The sequence below is a fragment of the Polistes dominula genome, unplaced genomic scaffold (genome assembly GCF_049000335.1).
Source record: "Polistes dominula isolate Pdom_NZ unplaced genomic scaffold, Pdom_raw_medaka contig_19, whole genome shotgun sequence".
NCBI lineage: Eukaryota > Metazoa > Arthropoda > Insecta > Hymenoptera > Vespidae > Polistes > Polistes dominula.
The window spans coordinates 3,791,700-3,817,601 of NW_028301058.1; the positions used below are offsets into that span (position 1 = coordinate 3,791,700).

The window sequence follows — 25,902 nt, forward strand, 5'->3', positions numbered from 1 at the left end:
TGCCTTGTTACCTATGATGATGTTGCAAAATGAATAGTTCTAAATATATATATAAACATAATTATCTACCGATAATATTACCTCCAATAGTTTCTGTTATTACTTCTGCGTATTAAAAGTTTAAAAATTGTTTTTTCATTATTTATATTTTACATCCACGTTTACGTATGAATAAGCAAAGGTAAGAGAGGGACCCCACCTTATATTCAATTTTTTCAAGCATATGCGTGGATTAATAAAAGTAGTACTTTTACGCTGTTCTAGTGGCAACGTAACATAACCTATAAGTTGGTGGAATCGAAAATTTTTTCCGATATAAAAAGTCGTTAAAAGAATTTAAAAATAGAAATATTCGTGACAAAAAAAAAATCTCGAATATATTTAATATCGAGACAGTATAAATCGATAGGATCGATTGATATATCGGTTAGATGAAAAAAATATATATATTGTATATAAATTAAAACTCTTAGAAATATTTGACGTGTGCGTATATTGTGCTAGTAGTTTCCTCGTTTCTCACGCGCGTGTATCACCTCTGGGTAAAATAGTAGATCAAGTTGGCCCTTCTATGTAGACTTTCTAGTTCTTTGGAATAACTTGTTAGGAAAAATTTCGGGGTAGTTTGTTCGAAAATTGTGAAAAAAAATCAAAGGTGCGATTTGAGGTGGCGTGGAAGAGAAGCCCTCGGTTGTGGATAAAAGTTTCGACGCTTTCAATTCTATCCCATCGGAGATTTTCAATTGCGCACGAAAGTAACGAGTCATCTAGCAAATCAAGATGGCAGAAGGGCAAGAGAATCGGAAGAAGATTACTATTAACGTTAAAACGCCGAAAGAAAAACAGAGCGTTCAAATAGAGGAAGATGCGACGATTAAAGATGTAAGTGTCAGAACAAAAATGGTTGTGTTATTCGTACTTGTGCAACTTTAGTTCGTTCGATGAAACATCAGCTGTCACATTCGTCCGCGGGTTAGTTTTAATTAATTACTTTTTTCTTTTAATCAAACAGTTTAAAGTGGCGGTCTCGAAGAAGTTTAACGCCCAGGTTGAACAGTTGTGTTTGATATTTTCTGGAAAGATTATGAAAGATCATGAAACACTTGCTACACATAATGTCAAGGATGGTCTGACCGTACATTTGGTTATCAAAGCACCACGCACTCCGACTAATCAAGCTCAAGATTCTGTGCCCTCTCAGAGACCACAAGGTTTATATTATTTATATTAACAATGTTAATATAATTAATTAAAATTAAATATTAACAATAACATTTACAAACTCTTAATGCTGGTTATTCTTTTTTTGAATTTCATCAAAAATAATTGAAATTATAATTGGTAAAAGGAAACAAATTTAAGTTTTTTACATTTTTAATAGCATTGTTTTGTTCAAATAAAAGCTTGTTGGTATTAGGATAGGTAATATAAGCAATAGACTATATATTATACTATTTTATTATATTAAACAATATGATGAAACACTTACTTATTTCTATTTCAAGTTCCAGCTGATATAAGTGCCAGTCCTTTCGGTCTTGGTAGCTTAGGTGGACTCATGGGATTAGAGTCCCTTGGATTAGGTTCCGCTAATTTTATAGATTTACAGCAACGTTTACAACGCGAATTGTTGTCTAATCCGGAAACTATGCGTCAAGTACTTGATAATCCTTTGGTGCAGAGTTTTATGAATGATCCGGAAAATATGCGCAATCTGGTCACAACTAATCCCCAAATGCAGGAACTTATGCAAAGTAATCCAGAAATTAGTCACATGCTAAATAATCCAGAACTTTTAAGGTATGTGTATGTAATACTTAAAGATACCAAAAAATAGACTAACACGAGGAATATAATTTGTATAGACAAACAATGGAGTTAGCCCGCAATCCATCTATGTTACAAGAATTGATGCGTTCACATGATCGTGCTCTATCTAATCTTGAGAGTATTCCTGGTGGATATAGCGCTTTGCGTCGCATGTACAGAGATATTCAAGAACCCATGCTTGCTGCAGCAGCAAACGAGCGTAATCCTTTTGCAGCATTGGTAGAAAATAGTAGTAACCAAGATGGACAAACTAATCCACAGCAAGGCCAAGAAAATAGAGACCCATTACCCAATCCTTGGAGTCAAAATCAGAATGAATCTTCTACTCCGGGTCAACAGCAAGGTCAGGGTAGAGGTCTTTTAGATTCGCCTGGAATGCAAAGTCTTATAGCACAAATGATTGAGAATCCTCAATTAATGAGAAATATGTTAAATGCCCCATATACAAGATCCGTATTGGAAGCTATGGCAGCCGATCCAGCCATGGCCAATAGAGTGATAGCGGCAAATCCATTCCTTAGGTTGAATCCACAAATGCAAGAACAAATGCGTGCTATGATGCCAGCTTTTATACAACAAATGCAAAATCCACAAATGCAAAATGTTGTCTCTAATCCAGATGCTTTAGCTGCTATTATGCAAATTCAGCAGGGTGTGGAACAATTAAGAACCGTTGCACCCGAACTCGTGGAAAAGTAAGTTATTAAATATACGTTTATTTTTATATATTTTTTCTGGATAAATAGTATATACAAGTTTTTTTCTAGTTTTGGACTAACCGTACCTAGTGCACCAGCGGCAACAGGAACTCCAGCTACCACAAGCTCAACCCCAACGACAGGACGAACAACGGATACAAATCAACAGGATGCATTTTCTCAATTTATGGCTGGCATGGTAAGTATACATATCTTTTTAATAATCCACACATTTTATGTAAATATAACTATAGTTTACTATTTATTCTTATATATTAGGTATCGGCAATGGCACTAAATCAAGGAGTAGAAGCTGAAGGACAACCTGCACCACCACCAGAAGAACGTTACAGAGCACAATTAGAACAGCTAACAGCTATGGGTTTTGTGAACAGAGATGCTAATTTACAAGGTATTTAATGTCCAATTGACGATCAAAAATAACTCGTTAATAAATCTTAATTAATAATTACGTATATTTCTTACGTTAATATTTAACGAATTTTTTCTTATAGCATTAATTGCTACTTTTGGAGATATAAATGCTGCTGTTGAGAGATTACTGGCTAATGGACAAGTATCTATGAGCTAACCACCAATCCGCAATACTGTTATTCTATTTTTTTTATTCTTTACTACCTTTAATTATATCCTTATTTACCTCTTATGACTAGTATGAAGAAAAAAGATACACGAGGTAACTGGCTATTGAAAATTATAAACTTCTAATCTGAATCTTGACAGAATACATACTACTGACACGTTTAATATGCATTTGTACTTTTAATCCAAATAGTACTTGCTCAGTTATTTTCCAATCAATTTTTACTAGACAAAGTTATCAGCAGTTGAGTTAAACAAAATTTAATGTACGTTTCTTCGTAACGCCGAATCTCTTTAAGTTTTTCTTATTTCTTGTTTGTTTTCTCTTTGTACTTTCGATGTGCTCTAAAAGTATGTATATCACTCCGTTGATATAATCTATATTACACTTTTGAAAATCATTTCTGGTGGTATTTCTTAGAAACGATCAAACCTGCATGGAAAATAGATCGCTGCTGCTAATTGTCTTGCTTCGGGCTTTATCCATTACTCCATGATATTATATTCTCTAATCGGTTTTTCATAAATGTAATAATAATTATAATAATAATTATAACAATAATAATAATAATAATAAAAAAATAATATAATTATTACGATTATTACGCAATAGGAGGGTATATCACCTGTATTATAAATCATAATATACAAATTATTATTACATTTTTAAGAAAAAAAAATAAATGCAGAAATTATACGATATATATATGTCTCTATTGGTCTTGTATATTACGTATAATTATTTAGTTCTGTGCGACTTTATGTTTACAAAAACCGTTTATTAATAGTGATACGTTCCGTTTGTTATTTACTGTCGTTTTAAAAGATACACAAATTTTTGTAGAAAAACAAATTTATCGAAAATGGCTAGTTGGATAAATATTTTCCATGGAAGTTTTGAGAGTATAAGTATGTATATTAAACAAACTTGGTGTGCACCATCCCTTTTTTTTATTTTTTATTTTAATTTAGCCTGCCTATAAGCATAAACGTATTAAGCGTTACATGTCTTGTAATACAACTTTAGAGATTTGTAGCGTGGCGATCAAGAAACTTATGGCGTAGGTTGTGTTTATAGATGAGCGTACGTAAAGATTGACTTCATAAAAACGTCACATGTAAAAGTGTTGAACTTTAAAAAAAAAACCTTATTGTCGGTTAGTTTTAAGGTATTAAAAAAGAAAAAGAAAAAAAATTAAAAAAAATAAAGGTGAATGTTGTAAATTATCTTTATCGAGAGAAGGAAACATTAAATATAATTTCAATATTTTGGATTAATGTACGATTTACAGAAATATCCGTACGTATTATATTATCCTTTATGTATAATTCAGTATATTTGACTAAAACAAGAAATTCTGTAAAACCAATTGTATTACAAAATAAAATTGTGGTTGATTCATATCGATCGGGGTTTACGAGTACCGTTTGCTTATATACGCTTCTGTATATCGATCGTAGCGAAATTAATAGAAATAATTCAACGTTCAAGCAATATTTACTCTAGTATATAGTATTATCAAATTATTGACAGACTTTGAATATTTTAATAATTATGTAAATATATATAATATAATATTATTATATATATTTAAATATATAAAAGTATTCACATATATTTGTAATATTCAAATAACAGGGATATAATGTTGGTGAAACAATAGATAATAATTACATTTTTATTAAGAATAAATATACTGCGTCTTAGATGAAAAAGAATCTAATGTTTAAATAATATAATATATTACAAATATTATATATATATACATAATATCTAGTGATATTCCTCATATAAAAATACAGGGAGTCATAAGAGAGTATTCGTACTCCTACAATATCAAATAATTAATATTTGCTTGTAATTCATTGTTTCCAAATTATTGACAATTTGTATATACGACATATATATGTATCAAAAGATAAAGTATTAGGTCGTCTTATTTTTAGTAAGTTTTAGTACATCCTCAATTATTTATTATATATGTATATATATATATATATATATATATATATATATATATATATATATATATATATATATATAGTCTATTCTGTTATATTCTTCATATCGTATATGAATTTACAATTGATAAAAGGATACAAAATAAAAAACTATAGCGTAGATAAAATTTATAAAAAACAAAAAATTATTAAAATAGAAACTATTAAGCTAAAGGGCGGGAAGGAGAGGAAGGGGGAATAATAAATTCGTTTAGGATAAAAGTCAGTTCCCCATGGGGTTAATGAAGAAATATCGTATAGTATGCTTGTAGTAGGGCTTTAGGGGTACTACTCGCGCCGTTCCTGGATAGGTCGCGAGTGTCGATGATGGGGGTAAGAGGTTGTACCGGGCAGGCCCCTTGTCCCCTTGGCGCGCAATGGGCCAGTCCTGCGCGTTAACTCGCCGGTCGCTTGGGTCGACCGGCTGCTGCGCTTCATCAGTCGACATTCGACCGTGCAACGCGACCTACTACCAGTTAGAGCGTCCTCGTGATTTGCGCTTATACCGCAACTATAGTTATTCGCGATAGTAACAAGGGGAAAACTGAACGGTATATAGAGTCCGTCAGCAACAACATCTATGCTTGCGCTAATTTATTTTTTTTAATTCTTAATTATTTTTCTTTTTCTCCTAACGTTAATCATAACTTTAATTCAATGTTTCTCTAAACAATAATAATAATAGTAATAATAATAGTAACAACAATTCGAATAAAAGTTTTTTAGCGCGAATTTACGGCTATATTTGTGTGATTTTGAAAATTTTTCAATACGATCGAAAAAGAAAAATACTTTTTCCTCGAGGAAGAGGAAGATACTAGAAAAATAAAGGGGGTGGGGGAAGAAAAGATCAAAAGTGTCGGGTAGTGTTGGCAAGTGTTGCGCGGGTGTGTTTTAATTCAAAGTTGTCCCGTTGTGGATGATACGAAAGAAATCTTGTGGGGTATATGGCTGTCTCATAGATCCATCGAGACCTATTTTTATAATTTCTCATCGTTTTATTTCCTCGTTGTCTCATCCTGTCATCGGGCTCTCGTCATCGTGATATTTTAACTTGCTCGTGTTACACGAGTCGAAGAAGAAACCACATCTACGAAGCAAGCAAGCAAGCAAGCAAGTAAGCAAGCAACAAGCAAGCCAGCCAGCAACGGAATGTGGCACGAGGTGAGTTAGCAGCTCGCCCGGTTTCGCTTAACCGCGAGAGAGAAAAAGAGAGAGAGAGAGAGGTTCAGGGACGGACTCCCAAAGTCCCTGGACCCTTTTTCGACCTAGGACCACTTCGATTTAGGCCCTTCCATCCCCCTCCTCCAATCTTCATTTCTTTTTTTTATCTTCTTTATTATCTTCTTTCGCGCGCTCATGCGCTCTCTTTCTCTTTCTCTTTCTCTTTCTCTTTCTCTTTCTCTTTCTCTTTCTCTTTCTCTTAAATATACCCCCCTCCCATCCACCTCTCTACTACCATCAACCCTATATTATACATATACAAACTCTCTTTAAGGTATTACTCTTGTCTTCTTCTTGCTTAACTCGTAATTTTTTTTCCTGAACGCATTCTGAACCTCCGAAAAAAGAGAGCCGATCGATGATGATGATCGATTCTACGAAAATTGATTTTTGATCAATCGCGAGAAAAACATGTGTGTTCAATGTATATTATCTTTCGTATAAAAACCTTTAGGAAAGAATATTTCTCAAAGAATCGACGACAACACGCTCAGAACACTTTTCGTACGTTTCGATTTGATTATCTTTCGAGAGAGATAAGAGATTGATTATTCGTGCTACGAAGTTACGTTTCACGTGAGCAGATGTAACATTTTTGAAAAGGGAGGGGGACGATCGATAAGTACGTTACATTTTTTTCAATGATTCAATCGAAGTTAAGGTGGGGGGAAATGGAGGGATGATTAAAATCCTTTCAACATTCCTAACGTAAGATTCTCGCATAAATTAATTTCTATTATATGAGATAATAAATATTGATTTGAGCGAGATATTTTTTATATTTATATTTATGTAAATAATGAATATATTATAAAGAAAAATTATAATTCTCGAATTTATCTAAGTATCTTGGTAGATACTAGATAATATACGCGATTATCTTATCTACCCCCTTCTTTTTTTTCTCGATCGTTGTTTTCTATGGCTTCCGTTCGCTATGCTAAACTAACTCGCGTTTTCTTACCTTACACAGTCAACGAGAACACAGTCGTGTGTAGTTCAACATTTTCCGGGCTCCTCTTCCGAGACTCTTCCGGGATTCCACGATGGAAGATATCCTTATTTTTGGTAAATTCAAATAATTATATCATTTAAATGATTAATCATTGTATTAAATGAATTTAACAATCGTTAGAAATTAAATAAATCTCGGTAGGTCAACTTTTTTTCCGAGATAGAAACGAAAATGTCTAATTGGCCATTTGACATTGGCCAATAACGAATAATGTCGAGAGTTTGAAATAGTTTATATTTAAATAGATATTTATTGGGTCTAAGATCCAACTCCCCCCTACTCCATTTAGTATTTTGATCAAATTGATTCGTTGAAAATTGAAGAGAGAGAAAGTAAGATGTAATACCATCTATTATAGATTAAAGTTTTTGGTGTATCATTATCGTTAGATCTAACCGTTTGCTCAATATAACAGCCAAACGAGTAATTTCTTCTAGTTGATTTCGAAGCTTACGTCGACACGGCCCTGAGAGAAAGAAAGAGATAGAAAGAGAAAGAAAGAGAGAAGAGAAGTGGCCTCGCGATTCGTGTACGCAAGATATTTTGTATCCGTTACTCCCTCGAACGCATTCCATCTCGCTGGATCTCACGCGACATGGATCGATTCGTCTTCGAACCGTGCCTTTTCCTTTACAATTTTACAATTAGATCAAACCGATATTTTCTTTTTTTATAATAATATTTATTTTATTTTTGTTATTTTTTTTCCTTTTCCTTTTTATCGAGATAATATTTTCGTATATAATATATTTTAAATAATACGTTTTATTTATAAGTTTTATTTTACGTTTTATTTATACGTTTTATTTACGAACTTTTATTACAAGTTCGCATCGTTCAACAATCTGTTAAGTTAACAAATTAATAATTTAATCTCTCCGTCATTCGGTCGGTCAAAGAGAGATCATTCAATATTTAACACTTATCAGGGTTGTAAGTCACGTGGTTAGTGACTTACAAAAAATAAAAATATATTATTAATAATTAAATAATTAATCATTTCATATATTTGTAGTACTTCTTCAAAAAAGTAAATAATTTCTAATAAATAACAAGTTATTCTTATATTACTAAACAATTTTGTTTGTTTATGTGCTAAACAATATTTAACGAAACCACTTATAACTTACTATTAGTGAGAATCATTAATACGAAGATCTGACGACCGATAAGGGTTAATTGTTATTCTATAATGATTTATTTTTCTTATCTTTTACTCTATTTATTATTCAAATCTTGTATCGAAATTATTAGGGTGAATCAAAAGATCGTGAGTTTATTGTGTTAAAACTTTACTTTTAAAACTACACGATGAATTGTTTTTTTTTTTTATAAAATTTATACTTTAGAAATATAAATAATTTAAAAAATACACGAACATTTATTGTTGTTATGATAAAATCAACATTTCGAAGCTTAATAGTAATTGAACGGAACGTTTTTTGAAGCTGCGTTCTAATGATACTAGGGAGCTCAACAGAAAAGGGGGAACACGGGTTGGATTCTAATGTCGTATAGAAATTATTAGGATTAATCAAAAGATCGTGAGTTTATTGTGTTAAAACTTTACTTTTAAAATTGCAAGATGGATTTCCTTTTTTTATAAAATTTATACTTTAAAAATATTAATACTTTAACAAATACACAAACATTTATTGTTACAATAAAATCAACATACTTATGAACATTTCGAAGCTTGATAGTAATTGAATGGAACATTTTTTGAAGCTGCTTTCTGATGATACGAAGAAGGACAACAGGAGAGGGAGATAGAGTGACGGGTTGGATGGTAGAATCACAGGCATCTATTGAGAATTTTTTTTTGGAAAGTCTAAGAAAGACATTTCTAAGACGTAGAAATTCCGTTAAAGTCCCGTAGGGCCCAACACCAATGATTCGTTCGTTCGTTCGTTGGTTCTCTCACGTTTCTAGCATCATCGTAAATCGGACGTTAAGAAGGCCTGCTTGCCTGCCTGCCTGGTTCGTCCGCCTTCTCTTGTAAGCCGAACCCCGAAAAAAGATAGACGGATAGAAAGAGAGAAAGAGAAAGAGAAAGAAAGAGTGAGTGAGAGAGAAAGAGAGAGAGAAAGATGAAGGCACATCGAAGGTTGCCTCTCGTAGCAAAGGCACTCCTTAGTTCTGGCTCAAGGTCGGACTACTATTAAGAGGCTAAAGCACACTGACGGGTTTACGTCCTTCTTGCTAGGAAGAGAGTTCCTCGCAAATCTTTGAACAACGTTAGCGGAAACGCACGAGAGAGTAACAACAGGAGTAAAAGGGAAAAATCAGTGAGAGAGAGAATTATTATCAATAGGAGAGACTTTAATGCATGGTAACGCGATAGAGAAGAAGATTTCTTTTCGTTGTAGAAAAAAAAATGTCACCCCGTTGATTTCGTTAGACGATTTATAACATTTTTTTAGCTTTTGGATGATCTCTCTTTCTCTTTCTTTTTCTTTCTTTTTCTTTCGACAGGTAGCGTACAGTCGACTTGTGTCGACAAATCGATTCGATTCGATTCGATCTTTCAAGCCGTTACGCAAAAGTTCGTGGTACCGTATCGAAACGGTTGATAAGCCACGACCAAAACCTCTTTTTTTTCTTTTCTTTTCTTTTATTATATACGTATTTTTAATGTACACTTTAGACTTAATCTTTATCATTTTTTGTTTTTTTTTTCCTTTCTCTCCTCCCCTATACACTTTTTGATCATTTGCTTAACACTTTGACTACCACACCGAATTCACATGTTTCGCTGAGGTAATATTTTTATTATTCAAGATTTCATCAAAATTAATTGTTCATTTTTGATGTTCCAATAAAAATTTGTAATTATTAATGGGGCACTTTTTATTTTAAAGTACCCTAGTAGCAAAAAATATTGAAAAATATTGAATACATGTGTATTTAATATTAAAAAGAGATTTAATGTCTTTTCAATATTAAATACACATGTAATCAATATTTTGTGCTACTAGGGTATATATTCAAATTAGTGGTAATGTACATGTAATGTACTAACTGTAAATTTGTATTCAATTCTTACAATTATAAATGTTCAAGTGCTTTGTTTACCAATGATCAACGTGACAGTCAAAGTTTCAACCAAATTCGTTAAAACTTTACGCGAAAGAAAAAGGTGTTGTAAAATTGTTACAGTTACGTTAAATCCATTTTAATCTATGTTTATTAACTATTGTTATTATAATATTGGATTTTTAATGAAACACATTGACACACAGAGAATAATAAACAATATTCTCAAAAAAAAAAAATCTAATAGAAAGAGAAGAAAAAGAAAAATTCGATGAAAAGATTGTATAAAAAAAAAATAGAAACGTAGAGTTTAATTTAGTCGTTGAAAATATTTCTTTTTTTTTCTTTTCTTTCTAAGGAATTCTTTTTTCAAGGAAGCCAGATGAAATTTGTCGAGCTACGCGTTATTAGAAACACATGGGGGGATTCCTCGCTTGCTCCATTCCAGCTCGCAGCACACGCACACATACATACATACAAATACATAAACATATAGGCATAACATGGGACACTCGGTTGTGATCATCGCGCATATCAGAGGACTGGATTTGCCATGAGCTTCGTATTCTTACGAAGCCGCGTATTAAAACCGCAAGGACTCGTTTCAGCTTCGGCCGATGTTAGGGCGTGTCACCAACGACTACAACGACAAAGACAATTCCTAACTTATTTCACAAAAATCGTTAGTTAGCGATCAGTTTTAAATTGAAAAAGAATTTTCAACATTATGGCTTTGAAAATTTATAATAGTGTATGTTGGTGAGGAGAATAGTTGGTGATGAAAAAAATACTCGTCAAAGGTTGACCTAAAACAATCGTTGGGTTTCTTCCTCATCTTCTTTTTATTCTTTCTGTCATACTTTGAATCATCCATTTCTTGATGAAAATATATATATATATATAATAATTAATAACTAATCTATTATATATATAGTATATTAGAAAATATTTCCTTATAATGTTGAAATTAATAATTATATATGTATTTAATTATGTTAAAATTAATAATTATAAATATATAATAAATTAGAAAATATTTCGTTATAATGTTAAAATTGTTCATAAAATTTGATTTTTCAATTCTAATTCGTTGTTAATTTTCGTTAATGTTATTCATCGAGTTAATTACGCAAGAGAAACATTATTAAAAGCTAATTGAAAGCAAGGTTAAAAGGAAATCTATCTCAAAGATTACTTTATATAGTTCCCGTAGATACATTCTCACGTTTTCCCACGGATTCTTTAGAAATCCTCTCTAACCCTCTCTCTTTCTCTCTCTCTCTCTCTCTCTTTCTTTCTTACCATTTCTTGCGACCTCAGCAAGCTTCTCAAAATTATACTAGCGGATTCTAAACAAAGTCCTCGCGGAAGCCAAGAGGTAAAGGGAAAGGAAGAGGAAGAGGAAGAAATTTCCTTCCTTGTAGAAGAAAAGGGCCGTGGGATAAAATAATTTACGCATCTGTAGATATATTAGAAGTATTATTTAGTTGTTACCTTTATTATCTTTTGTTTCTAATGTAACATGCAAGTTTAACAATAAGACAGAGGAAAGATAGAAAAAAAAGTAATTATGGAAAGAATATAAGAAAGAATAACAAATTATACAGAATTCATATTGAACATATTATTATATTATTATTAACCCTTTGAGTGCTGTGGACGCATATATGCGTTTGGTAAAAATGACTAATCTTATCGTTCGAATCATATACGTGTTTGTTAATATTAATGTAAAATAATTTAATATTTATATTAATCAATTAAATTATATTCAGAAAAAAAACTTCAATTATTAAATATAATTTATTGTTAGAATCTGGTTAATAATAAATTATTCTGTTCCTACAAAACATTTTAGGTAAAAGTATTCAGCACTCAAAGGGTTAATAATAAAAACAAAAATGATAAAATAACGATAATTTAATTAATTGAAAAGAAAAGGAATATTAAGAATAATAATAGAATTATTTCAAGATTTGAACGAGAATTATTTTGTGGTTTAAACGACACCAAAAAACGTATTTACAAATTAGATACCTTAATACGGCTAATAAAAAAAAGGAAAGAAGGAAGGAAGAAAAGTAAGAAAGAAAGAAAGAAAGAAAGAGAGAGAGAGAGAGAGAGAGAGAGAGAGAAAGTTAAGGGAAGAAGAGAAGTCAAAGTACGTTAGGTAGGTAGAAGGAAGACCGTAGAAGGAGCGAAAGACGAAAGGCGGGAGAAGAAAAGGGAAGATGGTGGCCTCGCTTGCTGTCCATTCAGCGGGCACCTGCCACGTTAAATTCAGCCAGGCCCAACCTGGATCGCCGCATAGCATAACTCTCCCTCCTTCTCCTTCCCTTCTTCCTTCCCCAATCCCCTTTCCCGATCCTTCTACCTTTACTTCTTTCTCACTCGCTTTGGATACATGATCGAATAAAGAAAGGGAACGGGAGACTACGAGGAAGCGGCCCTTACATCTACCTCCCCCCTCCCCATACCCCTACTCCTTCCTCCCTAGTAGATACATCTCTCTTACATCACTTCGTTCTCGTTTCTTATAGTTAGTTCAACGAAAGATAGAAAGGGAGAGAGAGAAAGGGGAGAGGGGGAAAGAAAAAACATTTTCTGATTTCACACGGATAATACCAACCCTTCTCTCGTTTCGTTGCATCCACATAAACACACACACACACACACCATCTTTATATATAAAAATTCAGTGTCACATCGTTGGTTTCCAATGAACCCAATTACTGAACTGATCGTAACACATTCGCGACTGTTGACGAAAATTCAGGTCTTTTTAAGTTCTATTCCTGGTTGCTGCTAATGTGATTCATGTCATTTTAAATTTTAAAAATTTAATAAAATATATACGTATATGTATAAAATTTGTATTTATATATTTATATAAATATATAAGTATAATATTATAATTTAAGATTTTAAAATTTCTTTTTTTATTATATTTAATCTTTTATTTGCGGTAATGAACTTTCGAGTTCCTATATATATATATATATAATGCCAATTAATAATAATAATTTATAATTTTATATTTATAATTTTTATTTATATTATAATTTATATTATAATTTATATTTATAATTTTATATAAATATTTTAAAATATTTTTATATTTATATATTTGTATAAATTTTATATATTAAATTTGTATTTAATTATTTCAATATACTATTTAAATAATTATATTTTATTATTGAAATATAAATTTAAATAATTCATTATTGTTGCCGATACTCAGTATTAAAAAAGGAAAAAATATGCCGGCCGCGAATGTGTTAATGAAATTTTTTTTATTTTATGTGATTTTTTTCAAATTAGTATATAGGATGGTTTTTAGCGTGATTATTTTTTATTTTTTATTGCTGATATAAGGATTTAATATTGAGAGGTTATATCTAAATCTCTAGATTTTGTAAGTATTCAATAGGTGGCATTGTATTTCAATTCAATTATTTCAATTAATCTCCCGTTACGTGTTTATTTCAGATTGACATATGACATAACTAACCTTGCTTTTTATATTTTCTCATGTATTATTATTTTATGTATTCCATTGTAATTGCGGTATTATTTTATGCGTTGTTATAATTTATTAAATAGTTTAGAATTGTATTAAATTAACATTTCATAGAACCCGCAACCCGGAGCATCCTAGTATATATACATATATATGTTCTTTCTTTCTCTTTCTCTTTCTTTACCGATGTTGCCTCTCGCATGCGAGGCAACTGTACCTTACAACTGTTATCTAGGCAACGACCTTGCTTCTTTCTTTCTCTTTCTTTCTCTTTCTTTCTTTTACTTTTTCTTACGTTACGGAAGTTGATTCGTTGTCCACTTCGTCCTTGTAGTCTTTGTTTATTTATTTATTTTAATATTACATCTTTTGATAGCCTAGTTTCTATTTGTCAATAAACAATTATCTTGTTAACAAAAAAAATGATTATTACAATGTTTTATATTATTTGTAAGTATACTAATTCGATTTGGTTGAAAGGGTGCTTCACAAAATGGCTTCTTTAACTTTTGCGACCCGTATACCACTGTTATGCTATTTTTACGTATTGTATGGCTTGTAGGAAAAAAGGGGTAACTTTTCTTGACTAACGAAATGACTATAAAAAAATATCATTCATAGCGGTTAACACAAGATATACCAGACCAGTCATTTCGACTGGTCGGGCCATTTTAATTCAAAATTTCTACTTCATGTAACATTTGATTTCTATAAATAATTAAGTATTTTGTTATTTAAAAATGTCTATAAATCCATTTATCTATTAAAATTATTATTGTTAAACATTTTTTGTTATTTTTTAAGAGTAAATAAAGGCTGGAAGACTCAAAAAGCATTTTTTTATACACCAGTCATTTTGACTAGTGTGGTAGAAATAGATATACTGAAAATGGTGGTGTATCTAGTGTTAAAAAGGGTTTAAACAAATTTGTACATGACGTTATTATTTTCACTTACGTTATATTGTTAATTCTTTTTATCCGTTATTCAAAAAGAAGTATATTTTGTTGTTGTTGTTGGTAGATAACTCATCTTTTTTTTATTCCCGATGTATGTAACAAAGACGATCTATTATGTTATCTCATTTATCTATGTTACGTGGTTGAAAAGTGATGTTCGTATTTTTAATGTTCTTATACAAGTTTCTGTTTAGAAAAATATAAGGGAAAAAAGTAAAAAAAAAACATGAAAGATGGCAGGGTATAGGAAAGTTCTGAAATTGGATAAGAACAACGCGTACGTATAGGACTTCGCTCGACATCGTTGAAACCTTGCGTGGCTTATAAGCTCGTTATAATTTTAGCAAGCTGTCGCGTGTAGTAAAAACATGAGATTCGCTAGTCGTTCTATTTTTTTTATCTATCGTCCGACAGGCTTGGAAGATAAGTTGAAAGATAAAATGAAAAGAGAAAAAGAAAAAGTTACGAGTTTGTTTAACAAATTAAACGTATTTTTTATATTTTTTTTTCTTTGTACAAAATCTTAGTTACTTTACACTAGATTTACGGACAGAGCCAATTTGACTCATTTCAAATTTTTTTTCCTTTATATATATATAACTTAAATATTATTTTTTTAAAAATATATGTTAATTTTTAATGCCGTAATGAAATATACGTAAATATTAATTCCTCCTTTCTACCTATACTTCTTCATTCAAACAATGTTTTTAAGTTTTTTAAAAATAGTGAACAAAACATTAGTAAATCTAGTGTTAAAATGAAAGATTATACATAGGGTGATAAATTTTCAAATGAAACTTACTGTACTTACACATATGCATATATGGAGATAATTGTTTTTCACTTTTTTGTTTTTTTATTTCTGACATTTAAAATATAAATTATAAAGCATTTCTCTCTCGTTCCGTTCTCACACAAGCGAGTTTTTCGCTTTCAGTTAATAACCTACGTACGAACCGAGCATAATGATAGTTCGTTGAATATGTGGGTCGTGTAAAACGAACGTTCCCTTTCCCATAAAAAGAGGACCAATTCGCGTATCACGATCGAAAATAACAAAAGTCGTTCCGCTACGTTGATCGAAATTAAAAAAATAAAAGAAAGAGAAGGAATGATGATCGCATCACCGAATGATAATTAGTGTCACGCACATCTCGTATTATTCCGAGAAACCAAGCTATTTAAATTAAAATTATCTTCTCTAAAATACAAAATTTATTATTTTATATACCTTTAATAACTGTGTTTAAAAAAAAAGAAAAAAGCGTTTATTTATATATTTGTTTTTCCAACTATCAAGATGACAGAACCTTTTAAGGGGTTAGGTCACTTTAGAGGCCAAAAAAGGCTTTTTTGTATGACTTTTTTCAGGAAAAATATAAAATAAATCGAATTTATTGTACATATGATTGACTGTAAAACATCATTTTTATAGAATAATTTATTTAAAAATTGCGGCTGTGTAGTGTTTTTCACATAAGCTCTTTTTTAGAAGGGTCCATGGTTGTACCAACAGCTACTGTAAATTTTGAATTATGATGAGTCACTTACTTAATTCTTTTTTTCATTCTACATAACAACAGCTAAAAAAGTACATAGGATTTTGTTGATATATTGATTTTTAGCCGAATAGCGCACTTCTAAAGTAAAACTTGTAAAATTAGCAGAAAAATCGCCAAAAAATTGTTAAAAACAAATGAACTATGCCGTATAAAAAAGAAAAATCCTACGTACTTATTTAGACAATATATTTTGAAAGATCTTGTTAAAATTTGAAGTGAATTGATTGAAAATTGTTCGAGTTATGGGTGCGGCCAACTGGAAAAATGGAGTTTTGAGATAAACGCGTTTAAAGTTTTATCTTTAATATTAATTATTAAATATTATAAATATTAATTAAAATATTAAATCTTTATTCTTTTTTAATCTTTTGGGATATTATTTTTAAGGTTCTAAAGGACCATTTAAAACAATACAAAAAATTTATTTAAAAATGGCGACTGTTCAGCGTTTCTCAGATAACCTCTTTATTTTAGAAGAGTCTACAACCGTACCAATAACTAATGTAAATTTGGAATTATATATAAATCTGAGAAACACGGTATACAGCCGCCATTTTTAAATAAATTACTCTAAAAAAATGATGTTTTACAGTCAATCATATGTATAATAAACTTTCATTTTTGTAAATTCGATTTGTTTTATATATTTCTTGAAAAAAAAATCACAGAAAAGCCTATTTTTGTGACCTCTAGAATGGCCTAACCTCTTAATAACTGCGTCTAAAAGAAAAAAAAAAAGAAAAAAACGTTTTTCTTTTATTTTTCCGACTTCTAACACTAAAATGCACTGTAATCTTTTTAAAACGTAACTATTTTTGATCTTCGAATAACTAAGGAGAAGGAGGAGGAGGAAGACGACGAGAAGGGTATCAAGTTTTATTACGAAAGTAATATTTTAGTCTTATAGTTATATTATATTAATAATTACAGTAATAATTTAGTCTTTTAGACTAGCGATTCGTGCCGTTTACCACGCGATTTTCCTCTTTCGATTGCACTCTCCTGTTCTGTTCTGTTTTTGCTATGTTTCTCTCTCTTTCTCTTTCTTTTATGGGATCGACTACACGTGTTATAGGTGTGTGTGTACACGTATACGTATGTATATACTCGTGTTGGTTCGAGGGCTTGGACGTGCTCACCGTGACCAGCAGGCTGAACGTCCGGAATGCGAGCGGAACCCGTTTCTATGAGTCAAGTCTTGCTATTGACAACAACTTCGTTCTTCTCATCGTACTTCTTCTTCTTCTCATCGTCTCATCTTAGTTGTCCTCGTCGTCATAGTCGTAATCGACTACGTAGTCGTCTTGATAACCGATCCTACTCGAGACTCGAGAGAGATCTTACATCTTGATTCCTCGACACACAGGATACAGGAAATAATGATTTCGCGAAATGTAAGATGAAATTTCCGGAAGTTATGATATGCTGCTATGTTTTCCGAACACACACGTGTATCTGCCAATGTATGTGTTTTTGTATATGTTTTCATACGTATTCTCATACTGTTAATTAGTTTTATCCTATTAAAAGTAATTATTTTTATCTACTGTTTTCATTTTTTATCAAACATCGATATTAATTATTCATAAAAAAAGAGGGTTTTAACCTTAAACCTGCCTGTTTTGATTAATTTATTATTCAAAGAAGAAAAAAATAAAAAGGGAACATATCTAGAACGAGATTTTAGCTAATTAGATAATGAACGAAATATTAGTTTAATTTTTTGCCGCTAGGGATAAGGGTTTTTTTTTAAATGGGATATACAAATTGCCATCACGTTGGCAAGAAGTCGAAAATAATTATGGTAATTATATTATTTAATAAAGCTCATTCGAATTATGAACAATTTATAATATTATTTTATTTTATTCTAAAAACGGATAGAACTTTCGGGTAGATCTAATATTATCCAATAAAGCTCATTCAAATTATGAAAAATTTATTATTTTATATTTTATTCTAAAAACAGACAGAATTTTCTGATGGACCTAATATTTTCTTTTATTTAGAAACGGATTAATGCGTATATTTTTAAATACGTTTTACAAATTATCACGACTCGATTATTTGACTATGCCCGATAGCGGATTATTAATATTAAATTCGAACGCACGAATTTATGTGTAGAATAAAAAAATAAAGGTTAGAAAAAGATTAAAAAAAAGAGTAGAGAATAAAACGCGATACATCATCTTGCGAATTTCTCTAATCGATCGTAGGAGCTTCACCTACATTCAGCGTATTTACCATGTGCTATGAATAGAAAGACCATACGTTTGCTTCGATCAAAGTTCGTGGGTGGTATATACCGACTTTACTTCCCGATCTATTACCCGTTTTTCTTTTTTTTTTTTTTACGAAGAAAATGTATCCAATATTGAGTGAAATTTTTTAACATAAAATAAACAAAATATGTTTTCATAATGTTTCTATACTATTCTGTAACTTAGTAGAAATGGATTTGAAAATTTGCGTCTCCATCCCCATTATAGGTTTCGATCGTTTCTCATTTTCTGCTTTCTATATATATAATACGTAGATATACAGACATATGTGTGTATGAGTGCTTAAAGTAAAGAAGTTAAGGTGTAGGTATAAGAGCTCGCGTGACCCGTGCGAGTCCTCATACATATACGTTCGCTGTAGGAGGCAAATGTGCTGTGAGCAACTGCAGCAAACAGCAAGCAGCAGCAACAGCAGCAACAACTTAGACAGAGAAAGAGAAAGAGAGAGAGAGAGAAAGAGAGAGAGAGAGAAAGAGAGAGAGAGAGAAAGAGAGAGAGAGAGAGAGGAATCAAGCCGTTAGTTAGAAAGCGATGATAATACGAATGCGAGAAACGAACCTGACCGAACGTATCTCTTCTGTTAAGTCGTTAATGGTGAAAACACGCTAATATTCCTCTTTTATTTCTCTTAACTCTTATACCTTTCTTCTTATTATTCTTATTCTTCTTTTTCTACCATTTCATCGCCGTTACATCGCGAATTTATGACTGACTGAATTGATGTAATATTGAATTAACCAACGTCAGATTCAGTTCCTAATCAAAATTCCTTTATCAAACAATAAATTCGAAATAATAGTTCGTTCTCATACAATACTGACATACTAGTCCAATATTTAAATAGAATAAATTCATTTTTGAAATTATTTTGAACGAATTATACACGATTTTATCTTTAATAGACATTTTCTACTGATCTAACGGTCCATTAATAAACTTTTCTTCGACCTGTTTTAGCAGGCCCAACACGATCTCGGAAGCTATGCCGGCTGAGAGAGCAGTAGGAAGGGGAGACGGAAGTGGACCCACATTGCAGCCACCTTAAGAGTTTGCGTGGGAGATTTAGCTTGGCGAAGGTTTGCCAAGGTTAAGGACTCTTGTCATCCGTTCGATGAACGATGCCGATGTTGTCGTTCGAGGCTGATCCTCGTTCATTCCTCCTTTTTCTCCTCCTTCTCCTATCAGATCGGTGTTCCTCGAGCGGCAGTCCTTCTCCTGAAAGAAAGTGGCCCAATATTTAAAAGGATTTATCCCGTTGGGAATCCACGTCATCGCCATGGTGGACCTCCTGTGTAGCAACTCATTGAGCCCGGGCACGTAAAAAAACGACCTTGATATCTAAAACAAACGAAAAAGAAAACAAATAAATAAGTTGATTGTTAATCGTTAGAATCGAAAGATAAGATAAGACATTAACACCATGTAAGGTGTTAAACGAGAGGACAGCCTTCCCCCCGTGAAATCAGCGTCGAGTAATGCTGAAACATATCCTAACGGGGCAACCGTCGTCAGCGGGCTCCAGGCATCATCACAATGACTATCAAACGAGCTCGGGCTCGTTGCACGCCAGCCACCATCATCACCATCAACACAATCTTCTTCAACAGGAGCAGCAGCCGCAACCACAACAACAGCAGCAGCAACAGCAACAACAACAGCATCATTACGGTGGCAATGGGAGCGGAGGTACGATTGCACGAGGAACGTCTGCAACGTCTGCTAGAACGAACGGCATCGACGTCTACGATTCCGTGGGTCATTCGTCGTCGCAAAGGCCGACGACGACTACGACGACGACGAATTCGTTAAACGTTCATCACCAAGCAGCTACGACACCATCCTCGGCTCATCGACATCCCTTGAATCATTCGCAGCTTAGTGTGAACAATCTATCCCAACGATTAAATCACTCCCACGCGCTTAATCTTTCGACCCTGTCGACGTCGAAGCATTCGGTGAACAGTGTCAGTCCGGTCGTTGGTGGTAGTAATAACAATAACAATGGCAGTAACAATATCAATGGACACACTAATAATAATAATAACAACAATAATAATAATCTGTCGAGCGTGCCAAGTCAAACTGTTGTCGGTGTCCAACTGCCAATTCATCAGGACAGACCTAAAGCGAACGGTGGCTTTGATATTTCGAGATTATCTCGATTACCTAGCCAAACGACCCCGTCGCCAGCACCTGCTGCCGTTCATCAGCCAACTATGCCCGTTCAGATCGGCGGACATCCCGGACCGACCGTCATACCTCTTAACGCCTCATGGTCTTCTTCCCTATCGAGGAATCATCGGTGTCACGAGGCTGGCGTTAAGGAGATGTTAACGAGTCTTGGACTCCTCTGTTTGGTTTCTCTGTTACTCGCTCTCCTTTCCCTAATCTTCTTATTGAAGATTTCACCGTTGACGGTCACGCCGAGTAGTCTCATCAGCCCCGAGGAGTACACGATCGTCTACGAGGTGACCTTGGCTTTATGTGCGCTCGCTCTGTCCTTGAACCTGTGCTGCCTTCTGGTCTGCGCCATACAGTTCCTCTTTGCAGTTAAACTCGTCAAGACGTCGTATCAGGGACATCGGTAAATTATATATTTCTTTATTTATTTATTATTCTCTAATATAGGTGTGTTATTTTTTTATTTTATTTTCCATTTTTTTCTGACGATTACGCGGTGTATAGGTATATAGATATATATCAAAGCATATACAAACGTATACATATATTAAGGTGAGCAAAATGTAAATCTGAAAAAAAACGTGTGACGTGAATAAATTGAAATAATTGAATTGTAATAGAGTGGCATTTATCGAATACTTACAGAACTTAGAGACTAAGTAACCTCTAAATAATAAATCCTTAAATTTGCAATAAAAAATATAAAATATCCTATATTCTAAGTTGGAAAAAATCACACTAAATAAAAATAATTTCAATAAGCTCGATTGAGTAGTTTCGGAGTTCATAACAAACCAACAATGTGATTTTGAATTTTTATGTATAAAGAAGATAGATATATACAAGAATATATGCAAGCATATACTAGCATATACATATATTAGGGTGAACAAAAAGTATATAATATAGTATATTACATATGTATAATTCGTAGTTCGTGAGGCCGTTAACCGATGAACGATGATCCGAGCAAAGGGAACCGCTTATCGTGCGAGTTTGACGCCCTGGAATCCAGTTCGATTACTTTAGAGTGCCGACGGCCGGCTGGTGGATCCGTAATTAATTAACGAAATAAGAAAAGCCGTCCCATTTCGAACGATCGCCATGCAATAACGTTCCTCGTGACCCGCGTGAAAGCTTTCCAAACCATCACCGTTGTCGTTGTCGTTGTCGTTGTCGTTGTTGTAGTCGGTATCGTTTCTCTCAAATCTTGTTCCTTCTTCTTTTTCTTCTTTTTTTTTTTCTTCTTCTTCTTCTTCTTCTTTTGGTTTTCTTTTTAACCATCCAAAAACATGATCGTGTTGAGAACGCTGAGACGTAACGAGGTACTAATTATTTCAGTCAGATTCAATCTGAATTACCAACCAAGAACCGATCTACGTCCAATTACAATTCAAATTTCCTTATCTTATTACTTTTCTTTTTTTTCTTTTTTTCTTCTCTTGACATACATAGATACAACCAACAATTACGTGAATTTCTTTCTGATTAAAAGGCAATAGAAGACAGATTAGACGAGTAACGTTTTCGTTGTCACGCGTACGATGTCAAATCCTCGACATACTTTTCCTCCTCCCTTCCCTTCCTTCTTCTTCACCGTATAATAAACCCAAATCAAGATAATCTTTCGAAATAAGTTCTCAGTCATCCATGCGTACGTACATATTATACTTACATACGTATTGTACGTTTGCTGTTTGAAAGTAGGTGTCTCTCTCTCGTATCTGTACGAGATCAGTGCGTTTCGTGATACATCATCGTTGTATCCTTTTCTGCATGTATAGTATTTCTTCTCACGGAGCTTTGAGAGTGAATGCGGAACGTAAAAATGAACGTCCTGTGTTGGTATTACATTCATACATACATATATACAAATGTACGTATGTATGCATGCAATTTTATTGGTGTATACAATCGTGATAGCTGGCAAAATGCACAGGTGCAAAGCACACGGTTCTTTTCGCGATGCAACCTGGACGAAAGTAAAAGAAGGGGAAGGAGAAAAATGGAACAAAAGAAAAAAAAAGAATTAAAGAGATCAAAACGAAAGAAAAAGAAAAATTGCAGATGCCTACAACGTTAGAAGATATGCGATCAAGAAATACGTCGAGCGTGACCTCTCTTCTTCTTCTTTTTCTTTATTTCGTAACAGCCGGTAGATAGGACACGTTCGATTCGTTAAAGAAGAAGCTTGTTCTATGCGAGCAAGAAACATTAACGAAAGATTCATTTTTAATAATCTTAAACATTTAACTACCAATAAACTAAATTTTTTTGTATGAAATATTTTGTTATAAAAATATACAAAATTTGTAGCGTTATACGTACATCACAGTATCCAAGTTCAATTGTGACAGTATATTCTGTAAATGGAAATAAGAAAACAAAAAAATGCTATTAATTTTTTATTTGTCATAAATTATTTGTATGTATATAAAACAAAGGTACCCCGGCCACGCGTTGCTGTGGTTTTGTTATAAAATGTTGATTTAATATAATTCTGAACTATTTAGTAAATTATAACAATACACAAAATAATACCACAATTTCAATAAAATACGTAAAATAATAATATACGAAAAAAAGAAAAACTAAGGTTATGACACATGTAAATTGAAATAATTGAATTGTAATACAGCGCCATCTATTGAAAACTTATAGTATCTAAAGATCTAGATAACCTTTAAATATTAAATCCTTAAATTAGTTATAAAAAATAAAAAATAATCTCGATAAAAACTATCCTATATTCTAAATTGAAAAAAATCACAGAAAATAACAAAAATTTCATTAAAGATCGGTTTAGTAGTATCGAAATTCATCACAAACAAACAATGTGACACTGAATTCTTATATATATATATAGATTATTACACAATTGTGATTGGATCGTGTCACGATTTTCAATACACGATGTTGTATACAGATAAATTTTAAGAAAATAAGATCCTGATTTTATTAAATAGATCAAATTTATTTTCTTACTGACAATAAAATATTTCGAATATAGAATTGGTAAATCGAAAAGTAATATTCGAGTGGTTAATCTAATCAATGCTGAGATAACCGATGATCTCTTTTTCCTCGTTCTCTTTGAAATAGATATCGTTATCGAACCGAACCAACCGACCCTGGCCTTTTATACAACCTTTCCATTTCTAGACTATTTCTTTCTACGACACGCTAGGAAAGAAGTCAAAGAAATAAAAAGTATTCCCAAGGAATAGGAATGTGTCTATAAATCGTTTTTGGAATTCCATGTTATCCAAGATGCCTCGAGGCACGAACACAGAAAGAAAGAAAGAGAGAGAGAATTTTCCATGACTTTTTTTTTTATCCAACTATAGTAATCGAAGGTCCTGCAATTGAAATTCTATCATCGTAACGAGTTTGTGTCGTCGTTGTACATTGGATTTTGCTACTGCAAGGATGAAAGTTGATCTTTAGAACGATCTATTAAAAGGTATTAGAACACGTACATGAACCATTTATTTTAAAAATGGCTTAAGTCCATTTACGTTCGAATCGAAATATTGTGAAGGATGGTTTTACGTTGGATTCAATTTAACCCTTTGAATGTTGAATACTTTTAGTTCAAATGTGTTATAAGTTACGAGAAATAGTTTATTATTAGTGATATTATTAAACAAATTTATAATAATAAATTATATTTAATTATTAAAGTTTTTTCTTTTTTTTCTTTTAGAAAATTGTAATAATCAATAGACAAAGCAACATTACATTATTTGCATTTATATTGACAAAAACGTAATAGTTTACACGCTGGGAACTTTTACCAAACGCATATATGCGTCTTGAGCAATCAAAGGGTTAAAAACATAGATTAACAGATTACGTAGTAGAATAATGCTTTTGTATTTATAAAGGGTGTTCAATTTATCATCCCAATTATTATAATTAACATTATTTAAGAAATCATATGTTTTTGATGGATATAATTGGATTTACGCCATTTTAAAAATTAACGACTCATGTATAATATTATCCTCGTCTTCATCTTTGTGTGAAATTGGTTATAATTAAAATAATGAATTACACACGTTATAGATAAATTTCATGGGATTATTATTACGTTTCGTGTCATCTCGATCTTTTCTCGACCCCTTTCATTCAGGCTGCATGGGACCCACGTGGCACGGAACTGTGTTAAGAATTGCTCATTTTGTAGATAACTTGGCCTAAATATTCGTCGGTGGTGAAGATAAGTGGACGAATCGATCGACTTTGCTATCCACTTTTGAAAAACTTCTTTTTTTATCGCGATCGTTGCCCTATTCTTTTTCTTTGTCTCTTTCTCATTCCCTCTTTTTTTCCACTTGTTCACAATCGTTCATTCTTACATGAAAAAATGTACGAACGTATATAGGTACGAACATGTATAGGTTTTTTATAGATATTTAATACTATATATCTATATAATATATATATATATATATGTATTAAATAGGTTTTTATAAATATAATATTATTATTTAAATATTACATTATTTATATATATATATGATAATACGGTATTATTATTAGGTAATAATAATACATATTATTACTATAATAATTAGGTAAATAATTGAACCTAAATAATATATAATATATAATATATAATAATATATACTTATTATTTAATGTTATAATCTGATAATATAGATTATGTTATATATTATATTATAGGTTATATAATATATATATATATATATATATATATGTATTTATATATGTAATATATATACCTATAAAAACCTAACGAAAAAAGAAAGGAAAAAAAAGCTTGAAAGCACCGCTTTAGAGTCAGCAACTCGGCAAGTAGTATAGCATTGTTACGAACGAAGACCTCCATTCTGTACGCCTTCGGACGTGCTCCGAAAAGCTACACGCTAATGGTGAATCCCTCCAAAGCCCTTCTTCTCCTTGCCCATTGTCGTCGGTAGACTCTTCAGAGACACCCTGGGGTGCGGCCTTACTCG

The 25,902-nt window shown here is 32.1% G+C and overlaps 2 protein-coding genes across 6 annotated transcripts in view; both read left to right on the top strand.

Moving 5' to 3' along the window:
- The first annotated feature begins 264 nt into the window (after positions 1–264).
- Positions 265–4,535, top strand: Ubqn (ubiquilin). 2 transcript variants are annotated; one of them, XM_089175758.1, is made up of 7 exons: positions 265–882; positions 1,013–1,211; positions 1,512–1,800; positions 1,866–2,525; positions 2,598–2,727; positions 2,808–2,940; positions 3,044–4,535. In XM_089175758.1, exons 1-7 carry the CDS (start codon positions 781–783, stop codon positions 3,118–3,120), a joined length of 1,590 nt encoding a protein of 529 aa, XP_089031884.1. In that variant the 5' UTR covers positions 265–780; the 3' UTR covers positions 3,121–4,535. The 2 variants fall into 2 exon arrangements, with proteins under 2 accessions (XP_089031884.1, XP_015188975.1); XM_015333489.2 differs by having other exon boundaries at positions 267–882; positions 1,506–1,800.
- Positions 4,536–5,554: 1,019 nt separating this feature from the next.
- LOC107073064 (uncharacterized) overlaps positions 5,555–25,902 on the top strand; it is a 37,545-nt gene continuing 17,197 nt past the window's right edge. The window contains exons 1-2 of one of the 4 annotated variants that reach the window (XM_015333486.2): positions 5,555–6,296; positions 19,697–21,323. In XM_015333486.2, the coding sequence (XP_015188972.1) occupies positions 20,215–21,323 (1,109 nt within the window). In that variant the 5' untranslated portion in view covers positions 5,555–6,296; positions 19,697–20,214. Of the gene's footprint in view, positions 6,297–7,292; positions 7,425–19,696; positions 21,324–25,902 lie in introns of those variants that run through there. The other 3 variants (XM_015333487.2, XM_015333484.2, XM_015333485.2) reach the window with 3 other exon arrangements.

Excerpts from the sequence above, each read along its gene's own strand:
- Ubqn (XM_015333489.2), top strand. The coding sequence starts at position 781 with ATGGCAGAAGGGCAAGAGAATCGGAAGAAGATTACTATTAACGTTAAA. Across the intron at positions 2,526-2,597 it reads GCACCCGAACTCGTGGAAAA|TTTTGGACTAACCGTACCTA; the intron begins GTAAGTTATTAA and ends GTTTTTTTCTAG. Across the intron at positions 2,728-2,807 it reads CTCAATTTATGGCTGGCATG|GTATCGGCAATGGCACTAAA; the intron begins GTAAGTATACAT and ends CTTATATATTAG.